This window comes from Parasteatoda tepidariorum, chromosome 4, assembly GCF_043381705.1.
Source record: "Parasteatoda tepidariorum isolate YZ-2023 chromosome 4, CAS_Ptep_4.0, whole genome shotgun sequence".
NCBI classification, from domain to species: domain Eukaryota; kingdom Metazoa; phylum Arthropoda; class Arachnida; order Araneae; family Theridiidae; genus Parasteatoda; species Parasteatoda tepidariorum.
The window spans coordinates 37,167,419-37,183,743 of record NC_092207.1 but is presented as its reverse complement, the minus strand read 5'-3'; the positions used below and the strand labels follow the sequence as shown (position 1 = coordinate 37,183,743).

At 31.3% G+C, this 16,325-nt stretch overlaps 1 protein-coding gene across 3 annotated transcripts in view; it reads left to right on the top strand.

Annotated features, from left to right (window-relative positions):
* Positions 1 to 11,968, top strand: part of LOC107456593 (uncharacterized) — a 78,188-nt gene extending 66,220 nt beyond the window's left edge. For all 3 annotated transcript variants that reach the window (XM_016074499.3, XM_071179676.1, XM_016074498.3), the window contains exon 2: positions 9,273 to 11,968. In XM_016074499.3, coding sequence (XP_015929985.1) covers positions 9,310 to 11,700 — 2,391 coding nt within the window. In that variant the 5' untranslated portion in view covers positions 9,273 to 9,309 and the 3' untranslated portion in view covers positions 11,701 to 11,968. The remainder of the gene's footprint in view (positions 1 to 9,272) is intronic.
* The last annotated feature ends 4,357 nt before the right edge of the window (positions 11,969 to 16,325 follow it).

The window sequence follows — 16,325 nt, the reverse complement described above, 5'->3', positions numbered from 1 at the left end:
ATACAGCAAATTATAAAAATTTCTGATAGCTTGTTAAATGGTGAAGATTTTATATTGTAACTACATACAATAAATTTGTGTCATAATACATATATGAAAATAATAAAAGAAAATACAAAAACTGATCATGCCCTCTTTTTATAATGGACCACCCGGTAAGATTCACAAAACAATTCAATGAACTTTTAATGAAATCTTTTTTCCCCCGGTAATAACAGCTAAAGAGGCTTATGTGAGCTCAGTTGGTTTTAATTGAGTGCGAAAGTAATTTCGAATTTTCGCAGACCCCTATTGTGAATGTTACCGGTTCCCTAGTCGGTTTTGGCGGACTTTTCTTTCATATGTTCCGAACAAAATTAATTTTATTTTCTACTTAAATTAAAGCAGAACGGATTAGTTTTATTGTTAGAAGATGAAAATAAAATTTTAACTCACTGATTTGTTGAGATCACCGCTGCTACGTTCGTAATATCTAGTGTTGGTTCTGGAAAACGACCTCAAAATAATTATTTTTTAAGCGATAAAATCGTACCAAGTGTTGCCCAATATATTAGACGTTGGTTAAGTTAAAGGTTCCATGTCTTCCTCTGGAAATAATCTAGTCAATATTTTTTTAAAGCCTCATGTTTCCTTATAACGCAATCTATTTAATAATTTTCATTTTTTAAGATTTTGTGTCCTCTTCTGAAATAATATAGTCCATATTTCCTTGCTTCCTTATGAAACAATCAGTTTAACAATTCTTTTTAAGGTTTCAAGTCTCTTGTCTGAAGTCCATTGTGAAATAATCCATTTAATATTTTACATTTTTAATGCCTCGTGTCCGATTCTGAAATAATGTAGTTCATATTCTCTTGAACCCTTAAATGTTCCATTAAATGTGTTCCAAAAACGTAAAATAATGTGTCCAATTCTGAAATAATGTAGTCCATATACTCTTGAACCCTTAAGAAATGTTCCATTAAATAGTTTTCATTTTTAAAGCTCTGTGTCCTTTTCTAAACTAATATAGTCATTTTACATTTTAACATTACAATATTTTACATTTTTAATGTCGTGTCCGATTCTGTAATAATGTAGTCCATATACCCTTGAACCCTTATGAAATGTTCCATTTAATAGTTTTCATTTTTAAGGCTCTGTGTCCTTTTCTAAAATAATATAGTCATTATTCCTATAATTCTTTAGAAAGTAATCTTTCAAAAAATGCATTTTAAGGTCCCGTTTCCCCTTATTAAATAATCCATTTTTTAAGGGAAATAAAAGAAACTCGAAAGAAAAAAAAAGGTAAAACTTAAGAACAAAACTGTGCTGGTATTTTCCGTTTTCGATGGATGTTTATTTCATTATGCAATCAATAGATATAATCCTTGGATGTTTAATAACAATGCAATTCTACGGATAATATTAATATAATACCAGATTTATAAATATTTATATTTTAGTAAACAATTTCGGCATTAGAATATAATAATGGAGAAAATCTACCGATTTCTTTTCAATGGGAAATAGGCACTAATGAATTTTAGTCAGGTGTATTTCCTTTTCTGTCGATTTTGTCGTAAGTATTGGCTGACCATGCGGAACTAAACACCAGCTTAAGTTAGATTTTGGCACTGTCAACTCTCCTGATTTGAAGCTTACGCCTTTTCAAATACGGGATTAGGGTTTGGATTTGTCAGATAAAGTCTGGTTGAAGTGTCACTTAAATGTTTCTTAAGCTGCGATGAAAAAGTACACGATTTAAAATATACGTATTTTTAAGTTTCGATCAGCAAAAAAAAAGACAGTAATTGCATGTTTGAAAGCAAAAAGTAATTTGGCGATGAAACCTATATTCAGTAAAATATTAATTTAGGTTACATTGCTTAAAAGGCGTATATATTCTTAGGAAGTCACTTAGATATAGAAGCTTATTATTGAACTACATTTTTTTAAAGCAAATGCGAGAGATTTTGGAAAGTAGTAAACAAATTACGAATTTTGATTACTTTTTCATAAGTAAATAAATTACAAATTTAAATTAAATTTCTCTAAAGTAAACAAATTACAAATTTTGATTACATTTTTATAAGGAAGTAATGGACATTTTATGACAAACCAATTATTAAAATTAGTTTATGCAACACTCTATTTATAAATTTTAATAATATTTAAAAGTCAATATAAGCAAAGTTGAATGTAATTACATAGCTATTATAAATAAGATTTAAAAAAGGACTGTTTAAGAAAGTATGGGGATTTGTAGCGTAACTACCGCTGTAAATATTAAATACCAATTTACCAGTATATAAGACATGTTAACTTGATTCTACCTTGCGGTACCTTTTGATAGATGAAGGTTGACATAGTCGACAAATACATCCCCTCAATGGTGACCCGGACGCGATATGAACTCCGTAACATCGATGGATGGTTAGCATTAAACAGTTGATATGCTTAAAATATGGCGCTCAAAAAAATCCGGTGAAGTTAAAAAAAGTCTCCCGGTCAATGAACAAAAAAAATGAAGAAAAAATTTAATGAGCAAAATGAATAAATAAACTAAATTGATGAAGAAATTTAATGAGCGAAATGATGTAACTAAGCAAAAAAGGGAAGAAAAAATGTAATGAGCAAAATGATATTAAAAAAAATACATTTGAAAAAAAAAACAGCATTTATCAACTCAGATACATTAATCTATATATTTATTTCTTTTACGGGGAACCAAAAACGTGGACATTCCTTTATCCAAATTAACAACTTTATAACCATCCATTATAGTTCATTTTGATAGTTTGTCTTAAGTAATAATGTAAGTAGTGTAGTTGCATATATCTGTTGTTTAGCAACGCTAAATCAGTCTATGAAATCTGTTACTCTAAGTAAGTCTAGAATTGGGTTTGTGAAAAGATCTGAGTATTAAAAGTAGCATAACTTGAAAACTAAAAGTTGCTGCTAGTATAAAGAACAGCTTTCAGTATAAACAGTATTGTGTTGAAAGTTGCAATGGGATGCAGATTGAGTGCTAAAAGTTGCATTGTGGTATAAATTCATATTTCAAACTACATTGCAAGATTGTTTGAGTGCTACAAGTTGTATTGTGGTATAAATTAATGCTATAAGCTACATTGTAGCATACGGAGTTTTTCTAAAAAACAAAACGCAATACCAACGCCACCTAGCTTGTTCCTCCTGTACATCACTGGTACAAAAGTTACCACCTTGTGCATTAGGCTCCTTGTGTCTTACATGCAACAGATTAGGACAGATCATATTATCTGCGTCATTAGTGGTCATATAAGATCTATGTCTTATTGCGGAAGGACTAAGTGCTTCGAGACATGACGTAAATGATCTTTCACACAAGCGTCACCTGAACATATTCTTGACTATTTAGGTTTCTTTTTTTCGAGACCTTGTGAACCATCCTTTGTTGGTCCTAGACTTTCTTACGTTGAACTTTGTTATGCACTTGATTTAGCTTTGCTGATCGTTGGGCATAAGAAGGAAACAACATTGTAGCTTAGTTATAGTACTAACAATTTTTGTTCTTATCATAAGTTTTTACTTAAATGCTAAAAGTAGCACTGCGGTAAAAGTTATTGCTATAAATTGCAATTTAATGTAATTTAATAGCTGCCCTTTGCCAGGCCTGAACTGTTATAATTAACTTTAATAAATATAAAATTCTTTCATTTTAAATTTGCATAGTACTAGACATTTTATTTATTTTATTTAATTTATTTATTTGAAGATTATTATATTTTGGAGATTATTATATTTTTATTCCTTTGAATGTAATATGACCCTTTATTTCAAATTTAAGTCAAGCTATTTTTTCTTTTATATGATGGGTAACATTAAATTTAATAATGTTGTTGATACCTCTTATTTAGAAATTTTTTGCCGTAGGCAAAATTATAACCAGTTTAGTAGACGAAATAAAATTTTCAATTCCGTTACTACTTATTAGTTTATGGTAAATAAACAATGACAAATGATTTCAGTATTGTCTGAAAATTTTCTTTTTTCAAACTTGATTGAATTTCCTGTGTTGAGAAAGACTAATTGAATTTATCATTTTCTTTACTAACTATTATGAAAAATCAGTAATTTCAATCTTAAATTAAAGAAATGACTATAATTTTCATCAAATCTGGAAGGAAAAGCTGTAATAAAGCAAAACAATTTAGATCATGAAAATTTGAAATTTAATGAAAAGTCATTTGCGTTGATTTCATTAAATTACTGGTTACTTCTAAAATAAAGGAAAATGGTCGAGTTAAAAATATTTAATTATTGTTTTGTTTTGAAACCGTCATTTTCTCTGATGGATTATTTTTATTTCAATTACAAAAATGAAATAACTGTAATTTAAAGATAAAACCAAATTGTTTTGATTCTTTCAGCTGTGTTATCTTTTTAGAAAGTTTTTGATGATGTGTATGAAATAGAGTTTACGCGTGCCGGTCTTCTTTAATTTCAAAATTGAATTACAGAATAATTCTTTGATTATGCGTTATTGTGTTTTAAAATAGTGCCTGAACTAAATTGCTTTGATTAAATGAAAAGATATTTGCCTATTATTTTTTATTTTATTTATAAACATTCAAGTTTGCAAATTAATATACATTAGAAAAACCCTTAAAATGCGGAGAAAAAAAACTGTAAATGGTAGTAAGAAGAAATTTATACCAAAAATTTTTAAATTATTAATTATTTCTGTTTTATTACTGCTCTTAAATTTAGAAAAAGCAGGAAAGTTTAAAAATTAAGAAAAAAAAACACTTTTTTGATAATTTCATATTAGACTGTCACGAACGAAATTTGTAGAAAAAAAAAAGACAAACCGAACAATCTAATTTTTTAAAAAAGTATTCCTAATAAAAATCCCTGAACATGCACTTATCTTCTTTAAATACTCTTAAGTATTCATTATATACTTTTATGAAGATCTAAGTTTTGAACAGCGCAAACTCTTAGATACTTATTTCGTCATCAAAGATCAAAAAACTAAATACTTTGCAAAATTTCTTTTTAGAGTTACAGCTGAAAATGTTTTAAAAAGTAGTCGGAGTTAGGGTTAAGATGTGATTGAGTTCGTTATTATTACTGCTGATACAATTTGATAATAATGCATTGTATTTTCAGCCTAGATGCAAATTATGAAAGTTCTGCCTGCTTATATTACATCTTCAATTGAACTTTGATGAATGTTGATGTACGCATTTCAACCTCTAATTCTGAAATTCTTGCATCTAATTTTTAAAAAAAAGTACAAATTAAATATATATTTAAAAAAAATAGGAATTGAGTTCGTAAATGTTAAGAATGTTTTTACCGCTTTTAGAAACAAAATAATACAGTTTAACAATAAAGGAAACAGTACATTGTATTTACTGCTTAGATACAAAATAGGAAAGCTCTGTTTGCCTATATTCCGTTTTGAATCGAACCTTGATAAATTTTGAAGTACGCTTTTTAACCTCTAATTCCAAAACCCTACCATCTAATTTGAAAGAAGAGATATCCCTAATAAAAATCCCCACTCAAGGCCTTTATTATGTAGTACTTTCATGAAGATCAAAGTTGTGAACAAAGTAAATACAATCCATTTCATTGACCGTTCCATCTGTCCATCTACAACAATAATAAAGCCAGTTTTCGGCTTATAATCGTCTGCTTTTTTGATATACGAAAAAAGAACTTCCTGCTTATTTTGGCGCTGCTCTTACAGAAGAATTGTGGAATATGTTTGTGGCATCTTTTGTTGGTGATGATGGAAGTTGGTAGAGCGTGCGTGTGGGCATCAATTGCGGAGGAGGCGGAGAACTTGGACCAAGGTCACTAGCACGGACAGGTGACGCGTTGTTACAAGTTGAATTCCAAATCTGGTTACTGAATCTTGCTTACCTTTTAGTTCATTGTATATACATAAAAAAGCTCTTTTTTCATGTTTTGGTTGAGAACTTTGTTGTGACGCTTTTTGGGGGAGGCGAGGCAATGGGTCGTTTAGTCAGTTGTACGTATAGATTTAGTTTTTTCTTTCTTTTGAAACATTGGTGACTCAACTTGTGTAAGTGGCTTGTGTCAATTAAGAATAGGTGATGTATTAAGATTCAAGGCTGTGATGTCATGTGTTACTTTTCGAGTTTTACTTGTGTCTCGTCGTATTTTTGATTTAAAATGATGTTTTGTTTGGTTGCTAAGTGTTTAGGTGTAAACTATTTTTTCTCCTCGAGTTCATACTTTTTCTTTTTTAATATAACATTTATATAGAACATTTTTAGTCCATATAGGACAAGTAGAGCTTCTTAATGTTAGTTTTGTAGGAAACCATTAGAATACTTTGTTAAATTTGTTTTTACCAATCAAACATAGTCAATATGCGTTAAGCACACTATTTTTGAACTCTTCAACTTCGGAACGGCAGTAGATATGTCCTTTCAATACTGAAATAACATCGTTCATTGTGGTCTTCTGATAAAATCGGTATTCCTTTGTTCTTAAATTTGTCAATTAAATACTTAGACAGGAATAAATTTAACTGTAACAGTTGTGGTACATTATGGATTAATCCTTCAGAAATAATACATTTTAACTCTTGTTATATAAAAAACATTTAGGCCCAATTCTTTTACTGTTTAAATTGTTCTTTGTCTACGAAAACCAGAAACGACGTCATTTAAACTTACAGTTTTGCTAAACTGTTGAGATGTTCATGACATTACTAAATTCTGTTCGATTCATACAGAAATAACGTTTTCCAACGCTTCATTAAAACATCTACGTTTTTCAAACTTTCACCGAAACATCTACGCTTTTCAACGTTTCACTGCAAAGCAACTACGCTTTTTAACGTTTCTCTGAAACAGCTACGCTTTTACACATCTTACTGAAACAACTAGGCTTTCCAACGTTTTACTGAAACAACTCGCTTTTCATTGTTTTACTAAAACAGCTACGCTTTTTATCAGTCTTATTGTAGATGTTAGGTAGATGGACCAAGTCGTAAAAAACATTCTTTTCACTGAGTTTTTTTTTACAAGCTTTGAATTTCCTTTTTGTTTAATTTTTTTCCATAAGAAAACACTTTTAACTACTTAACGTATGTAGATGTTCAGGTATATTTTGTACTCTGTATGTTGGAGTAATACTTCTCAATTGCATCATTATATGAAATCAAATCGAGTTTCAAGTTTGCTCGTGTTTACATACTGAAACTTTAAGTTTTGGGTGATGTAATGTAAATTTAACTGCATTATATTGTCTGATAATGCCATATCACAGTAACACTTTTCACTGCGTGTTTTTTATAAAATCAATGTGAATTTTCATTTTCTTTACTCAGTTTTTACATACAGAACTAAGTTGTTTATGAAATCATCAATTCAACGCACAAATATGGTTTGAGTCAAGACGAGTGCATGATGCTTTTGAGAAACATTTTTCTGGAGCTGAAGAGCAATGAGATGCTATAATTAATATTATTATTTATGAGACTTACAGGTGTTTGATACCTAGTCCCGTTTCTTACATAAATATTACTTTTTTTCTGCTTTTTTTTAAAAAAAAAACTAACCTTACATTAAAAACATTTATAATATTACTGATAATAACAATAAATAAAATACTGAAATGAGTTCAGTTCTCAAAGCATTGATTATTAAAAAAACCTTGAAAATCTGGGTTGTTATTGCGTATAACGACAAAATCTTAAAAGAGAAAGGAAAGAGGATTTGGTGAGACTTTCCCTATTGTTTATCCTTGGTTTTTTGATGTATCAAGATTAATTCAACCAAACTGTCTCAATAGTTTCTTCTCTATTAACCCGCCCACTCATATGAAGAAAAAAAAATATTTGAGAAAAACATTGAAATATTATTGATTAAAATTGAGAACTAAATTTCATAAACTGGGTGTGGAAAATGGTATCAAGGTCGTTTCCCGAAGCGATTGTTTATCTTGAGGAGTAAAATCGCTGGCAAATATGTAAGAATCCAAAAGATACAAACTGTAGATTTATCATTCATTGTTTTAAAAGTAAATAAATAACATGTGTTTTCTTTATTTTGTAAACAATAGCAAACTTTGAGATCAGTTAGTATTAAGCTTCATTGTTACAATTTATTAAATGACAAATTATAATATTTAGCAATTATGCTTGCTTAATTTTCATGTTGCAAAGACAAAATGCGTCATAAAACATTTCTGTGATTTTCGAATGCTTCATTCGTTTTGTGATTTTCAAATTCGTTTTTATCTTCGTTTCTTTTGAAAAATTAATTCTTCACAAGAATATATTCAGTGTACTATATTTACTGCGCTATATTCACTGTACATATATACTGTATTGTGTATATGAAGTTTGTTACATGCTTGTTTTCTTGTTGTATGATCACTTATATGAAGATTTAAATTGCTGCCGTTTTCTCTAACAATTGTATAGAATAATCATTTTTTATTTTAAATATTACAGTTCACATAGTTCAGTTATAACTTTCATATCAATTATTCTTGAAATATTGTTTACGGGATTCGATCCTACATTAGACTCTTCTTTAAAAACGCAGCTAGAGGGTGCAGACAGCGTATTGGCGAATTAAACTTAACTGGACTATTCGGAGACTATTTGCAAGATGTAATGTAGGGGCATGTCATGCTACGCTGCGTATAAGCATGCCATGAGAAATTGTCAACTATGGAATGCTGTTTTTTTTAATTAAATTGTTAAGCTTAGATACGATTTGTTTTGTTTTTTCACCGGAATTCGCCCCACTAATTCCATAAATTCGGATGCTCGGTCGTGATCGTATAGTGATCAGTATTCCCGCTAGTCAGGCGAAAGGTCCCTGGTTGAAATCCTGGCAAGGCTCCCAAAATTATGAAGTTAGTGTGGAGAATTACAGCGAACGAATAAGAATAGTATCTAAACTTAGCAATTTAATAACAAAAAATAGCCTTCCATGGTTGACAATTTCTCAGGACATTCCTAAACGCCGTGGCCCTCACATTTCATCTACCACATAGCACATTTTCCATATTGTGAAATAACCACATCTTCCACATCTCACTAAAATTCAATTCGCCCACATTTTTCAGGAAAAGTCTAATTCGTAATCATTTATTTTTTTCTCACCCCGTACGAATATTAGCTATTCAGCTAGTTTACAAGAAACATTCCTTGATTTGTAAAATAACCATTAAGCAAAACTTATTTAAAAATTGTTCAACTGATATGAATTATTTTTAAGAAACTAAAAAATAATATTTTCTTTCTTCCACAGATATACAGCGAAGAAAATTCCAAAGCTATGCATCCATATGAGCTCCAACCGACGCTGTGGACTACCACCTCTTGAGAAAGTGCGTTCCATCCGAAGAGTCATCACGAGTCCGATATCTTTGTCCGAAACCATTTCGGGGGGACGAATGTCTTCCTCCGAGACGGGGACGTACCTGTCAGCAGTGAAGTGGGGAGACGAGGGGTACTACCTCAAGGAGTTCACGAACAAGTTCAAACTTCCACAGGTGGCCAAGATCATCAAAGGACAATACCAAAACTTGGGTGTCCCCAGTCTGCCATCTCCGAATCTCAACCAGATTGTATTTCTTGCCTCGGCAGGCATCAAGCTCAAAGTGATCGCTCAGTGCGTCAAGTTCAAAGATGCGGGCCGCAGGATGATCCCCGTGGGTGCCAAACTAGCTGTTCCAGAAAACTATGACGGCTGGTTCGAAATACTGTCAGAAGATGGTAGGGCCGTCAGATGCATTGAAAGCGTTGCAGAACTTGCAAGGAGGAATCCCAAATCCTGTCTCGTACGAGATAGCATCAAAGTCCACCTTCCAAGACCAGATGACGTGGACAGTGTGTGGGACAAAACTCGGACCATTTCTCCTGGAGAAGTGCTCACAGTGGGTGAGATCCTGAGTGGAGTTTCGCGCGGCAACCGCGCGAGCGGAAAATATTTGGGCTGCGTCACATCTTTTGGTGACACTGTATATCTTCCACTAGAGCTTCGAGGACGATTTAGTACCATAGCTGGAGAGGATAATATATCTGGAGTGCACACAGTCAAAACGCTCATGTCCAAAAGGTTTCCAATTATGGTTCGCTTGGTTCACGGTAAACCTCCAGTCGGTGTAAAAACTGGCTCACAGTTCGTAAATGAAATGAGATTGTATTCATTGATTGAAGAAGAATGTCTCGTTGCTATGCCATTGTCTAAAGATCTCGGAGTTGTGCCTATCCCGCCAAATGCTGCTCTAAAAGTTCTCGCACCAAAGAACTTTGAAGCGCTGACAAAAATGTCAGAACATGCGGCGCTTGCCAACAAGTGCCATAGTTTAATGGTGGAGGTGTCTGGTTGCATGCAGGTCTGTGATGTAGCATCTGTTCGTGAAATCAAAAATCTCCCACCTTCACCACAGTATGTTTATACACGCCGACAAGCACCGAATACTTATCGCACTGTTCCTCTTGTCAAACGTAGTGCTTCAGATCCACAAGGTACCAACATGTCTGGTAGAGCTCATTTGGAAAGAGGGATGTCAACCCCAAATGATTCATCCCTCCCAGTGAGTGATAATGTCGATGAATTTTCAGATTCAGATGATTTGCGGTATGACGAAATAGATCAAATATATGATTACGTAAGAGGATTTGCTCCACTTCCAGTTAACATAAAGAACGAATTCTCAGTAAACGAAGAACACAAGACGCAACTACTTCCGCAGATCGACGGAGTGAGCAGTAAATCTAACGAGCGCAAACCACCCGAGCCCCCACCCATCGAAACTATACCAGTTAGGAAATCCAATGGTGGCATGGTTAAGAATAGTCAAGCACCACATAAAATTACAGTTAGTATTGTGAACCGAACACCTTCCTTTAAGACCAAAGAAATATATATACCGCATCGAAGTCAAAAATCGAGAAAATGTGCCGAAGATCATATTTACGAAAAGATTGACAAGCGAAAAAATGGTTTGAAACTGGTCAAGGTATTCGAAACCCCCGGTCGTACTCCCTTGCGCTCAAACAGTGCAAGTAAAATAGTCCAAAATGGGTCTACAAATGCCAACTGCGATAATAACAATAATGATAGCAAAATTCCATACAAACGCCAGAGCCAATTCCAGCAGAACCAAGTTAATGGCAAATCACGGTTCTTAAAAAACAACAAAACGCATGCTCATAAGGATATATCTGGTATCAACCGGAATAATAAGTCCCAAAAGACATCGTGGATGAATAGCAGTGTAAAAACTATAGCCACATCTCCGTTGTTTCACATACGTTATAAATCTTTGACCGATTTGCTTATGGACACCAAGAAATCTAGTCCGGAGTCGAGCAACTCCTCTTCGGGAAAAAAGATGAACGGTTCCATTGGTTCAACTTCATCTTTGTCGTCTAAAGATGACATCGATGGCCCAGATGACCACTCTGACATTGTTGCCGACAATCAGAGAAATTCCAAAAACTGTAGACGACTTTCGAGGCCAAAGTCTTTGTCCAACCTTATCGGCGACGTCTCGCCAAAGAGAAGATTGGACAATCACAATTACTATAATCTCGTTCAAAACGATCTCATTAAACCGCCAGAACTGAACTGTCCGAAATTCTATTCAATGCCAGACTCTTCTAGGTACACTAAAAACCATTTCGGAAATTCACACCATTCGAAAAAACTGGGGACATTGTATTTATGAGACTAATATAGGTTATAATTGTTATTCTTTTCTTCTACTGCTTATGAACGTTTTAGTTCAAAAGCATGGACTGATTGTAAAAAGAAACAAAAAAAATTATCATTATTTAACGCTTCTCTTTTTTTGTAAACTATTGTTATTAGCCAAGTTCCATTTTTTTTTTCAACAAACAAAACAAGTGATGTTCTACTGGTGATAAACTGCTTCATTTTTTTTATATTTTCTTTTTCGTCTTTTGTTTGGACGAATAAATATCCTAATGTGCTAAGTTGTCATTTCTTTTTTTCATTTTAGCCATTTTTAGTTTTGTTTGTCAAAATGGCTATTGAGGGTGATTTTAAATGTAATGGGATGTTTGGAGTCAACGTTTATTAAACACTGTGATAATTTTTTCACACTCAATCAAATTTTGTTTTTTCCCACTAGAATAGTAATTATTTAGTTTATAATGAAGCATTGACTGCCCTAATTTTATAATAAAATGCATAATATATTTCTGAAAGTGTCTTTAATTATAGCCAAAGTTATGCTTTGTTACAATTTCAAGATGCATTTAAGCTTAGTTGATGCATTTAGACCTTTACAAATGCCGTACAAATAAATGTAAACAATGTAAATCAATATTACTTTAAAATCAATTTTTTGATTCGAATACTCATTTCCGAAAATGTAACAAATTAATTTGAACTATATAAATCAATAAACAAAAAAAAAGAAAGTTTAGGTAGAGAACAAAATAATTATCTTTTATTATTTAACAATTAATATCATAATTCCTCATAGATAAAAAATATAACATATGAGTGTGAACTATATAATCAATAAAATGACTATATAATCAATTTTATTTGAGTAAATAACTCAATTATTGTGCATTTTTCATTATTTCACAATTAATAGCGATATTCCCAATTTACAAGAAATATAAAAAATTAGTTTGAACAATGTAAATCAATTAACAGTAAAATCAGTGTCAATTACGTAGAAATTTTTATCAATTTTTATTATTTAACAGTTAATATCATGATTCTCCATGTACGAAAATGTAACAAATTAGTGTAAACAATTTAAACTAATTAACAATGTAGTGAGTGTAATTTAACTATAGAACTTAATGATTACACTGGGGGATAAATCTTTGTTGCATTCATACAAATGCTTGATCATGCCTAATTGGGGGAGGGGGGTGGATTTCAAGTTTAAAATACGTTTTGCTCCAAAAGTTACAGATTTCTTTTTAAAATGAAATTTTTTAGTCTATTTTTTGTAGAAATGTACAAAATTCTAAAACATTATGTGTAACAGGGGGTGGCGTAAATGTTGCGACAAACTTATATAGGACTTAGGGCGCATCATCAGGATTAAAATTGAGTTATAACCCATGCCCAGAAAAATCATCGTAAGCGACTATTACGATCTGTTCAGAAGCACACAAAGAAACAGTTCATATTAGGGAAGCGCTTCTAGCTACGTAAAACGATATTTCCGGAAATGGGTTCCTGTGCAATTTTAATCCTGATTATGTGTCCTAAATCCTAGAAGTTGGTCGCAACATTTATATGATCCTCTTTTATATATAACGTTTTTAAACTTGTGCATTTCGACTAAAAGTAGACTAAAAATATATCTAGCTAAAGCTAAAAAACTATGGCTTGGATAGAGAAACCAATTGCAGATTTTAAAGCAGTGAAACGAAAGTATCTGAGATCTGTTACAAAAATTGCATGCAACAGAAAACAAAAAAAATAAAAAATGTTTTTCAGTGTTACCTATCATGATGATATGATACGTTATTACACCGATACAAAAAAGTGACAAAATATTCTGAACAATACATATCAATTAACAATATAGGCTGATTATTTGTGTTTATTTTTAACAATTTCCTGATTCCCTATTTACAGAAATATGACTAATAAGTGTAAACAATATCGATCAATTAATATATAGTTGGAAAGCATTATAATAACCCATTTTTGCTACTTTACAATCGATTTAATGATTTCCCATTTACAGAAATATAACTAATAAGTCTGAAAAATATTTATCAATTAACAATAATATTAAGGTAGAGAACTTAATCCACTTTTACAAACTTAAAAAGGAAATAGGGTGGATCCTAGAATAGCCCACCCCGTGTCGATTTTTTAAAATCTCGTCAAGCAAGTTTTTGAAATCTCGCCAAACTAGGTCTCCGGAAGATATTTGGGCGAGATTATTTTGAACGTCCAATCACACCACCGAAATTCTTAAACCTGATTGGTTATTTGATATGTATACCTACGCGAAAATTGGATTTCGTTAGAAAAGATGTAAAAGGGTTTATTTTTTCGCCATTTCTGCTTCTGATCTGCGGTTGGAATCATCGTTATTATTTCATTTTTCAACCGTTATTTCATTTATTACCGTTATTATTTCATTTTTACTTTTTTTTTTGTGCAGTACTGATTGAAAATGGAGAGTGAAAGCAACGTTGATTCCAGTAATAATAGCCAACTTAGCGAGATTTCAAAATGTCGCCAAGAGATGGGCTATTCCAGGATTTTTCAAGAAAATGAATTTTAACAACATAAATCACGACTATGCGTGGAACTGTATTGAGTTAAAATTACTTTCGTGATTTCTCTATCACAGAACTGTCTCAAGCAAATTTTTATACTATATATAAAGACTGTGATTTAAAAATTTAAATCATCTGAGACCTGTTAATTTTTAAAATTATCCTTTTACAAATGCGAAACGTCAGAGTTTTACAGTATAAGTTGAAACTGTTGTTATTAAATAACAAAATCGATTTAGCTTTAAATAATTCCAAGACTATTTTTCCTACGAAAATATCACAAATAGGTTTCAGAAAATTAATAAAGACAATGACTTGAATTTTTCATATATATTTAAGCTTTATTATTGCTTTTAGGAAGTAGTGCACAGATATCGGTATGATTCAGAAGTTATACTGTAAAAAATTCAGAATAAAATTCCGTTATAAAATAACGGCATTTTAGGTGCATCTTCCGTAAAATCCATTTTTACCGTAATTTTTACAGTAATATTTATTTAATTAGAGAAAATCAGTAATTTTAACGTAATGATTTCTGTGAAAATTACGTAATATAATATTTTTTTGTTCCGTAATATGTTCCGTTAAAAATTGATTTTAATTTTCTTCAAGAAATTTTTACAGTATATAAGGGATTTATTTAGTAAGTTTGAAATATAATGTTTGATTATACCTATTTTCTAGTCCAAAATACCTATTTCCAGAAAGGAAGTATTTCATTTCTATATGTTTATTACGCTAAACTGGATAAAATCAAAAAAAGTCGATATAACTAATAGTTCAAAAGTTTTTATGCATAAAATGTACAGTACAGTTTTGCACTTATACGTGCACTTCTGGCATTGCAATGTAAACAAGCAATATATTGTAATCTATATTTTTTACGCTGAATCGAATAAAATCAAAACCAAGTTGATTGAACAAATTCCTTTGTTCGAAGAGTTTCAACTATTAGAAGCATAATTTTTCACTTATACTTTCTTCCGCATCAAATTCTTCGACTATATTAGTTCTGTTATCTTACTTTTTATTGAAATTAGCATTAAAAAAACTATATAACAGTGCCACTCTAAGCAAGATAGCGATGTTGAACTCATAGATAGGTATAAGTACAAAATTTGTTCCTTTATACCTCTTATGACTTCTAAACTATTAGTTTCATCGGATAGGTTTTGGTCACATTTAATTTAGCTTAAAAATTAAAATAGGACTGTTCGTAAATAACAGTTCGCTTGCTATCACACTGTGTCAAACGTGTAAATACGTATAAGAACAAAGTTGCCTAAAGCTTTTATAATTTTTTGAACTATTCGTCCTCTAGACTTTATTTTGGTTTCATTTTAGTTAGCGTAAAAAATGCATAAGAAATGATACTTCACTTATTTAGATAAGGATTTGAGATGCGTAAAAAAGTTTAGTTAAAAATTTTGCTTTTTTTCATGCTTTATACTTATTGAATCCCATAAAATATACTTTGAATTACTTTGTATAGTGATTTAATTTTGATACCATTCGATTCAGGAAATAATAAGCTGCATAGTAAAACAAAATACATAGGAAACAATACCCCACTTGTCTAGACAGTAAAGTTAAAGTTTCTTTCCCTTTTTCTCTTCTCTTCTACTCAGTAAATTCAAGATGGCTGCTCACTTCCAGGAAGGAGGCAAACTTCATGTATCAATATTCCATAGTGGGTCCAAACCACAACTTTTAAGAGTATTCTCACAGTTTGACTAATTATTTTGGTTTTGTTCGAAAATTGTGTTCTCTCCCTTCTTCCATGCAGTTTAATATCTAAAAAAAAAGAGAAAATTTACTTATGATGAAATAAGAACCAGAACCCATGAAGCTTCATTTATAAACCCAGCAGTTTCTTTTTTCATGTGTTGTTTCATTAATTTCAAATAAAATTAATAAAACAACCCACGAAATTAGATATTTTACTTATGCTGAATAAGAACTAACAGCAACTCATACAGTTTTATATATAAGCCAAGTTTTTTCCCTCCTGTTCTTTCATTGTTGAGTGTATCTGGAAATCATTTCATTCATTTGCTTATTTTAT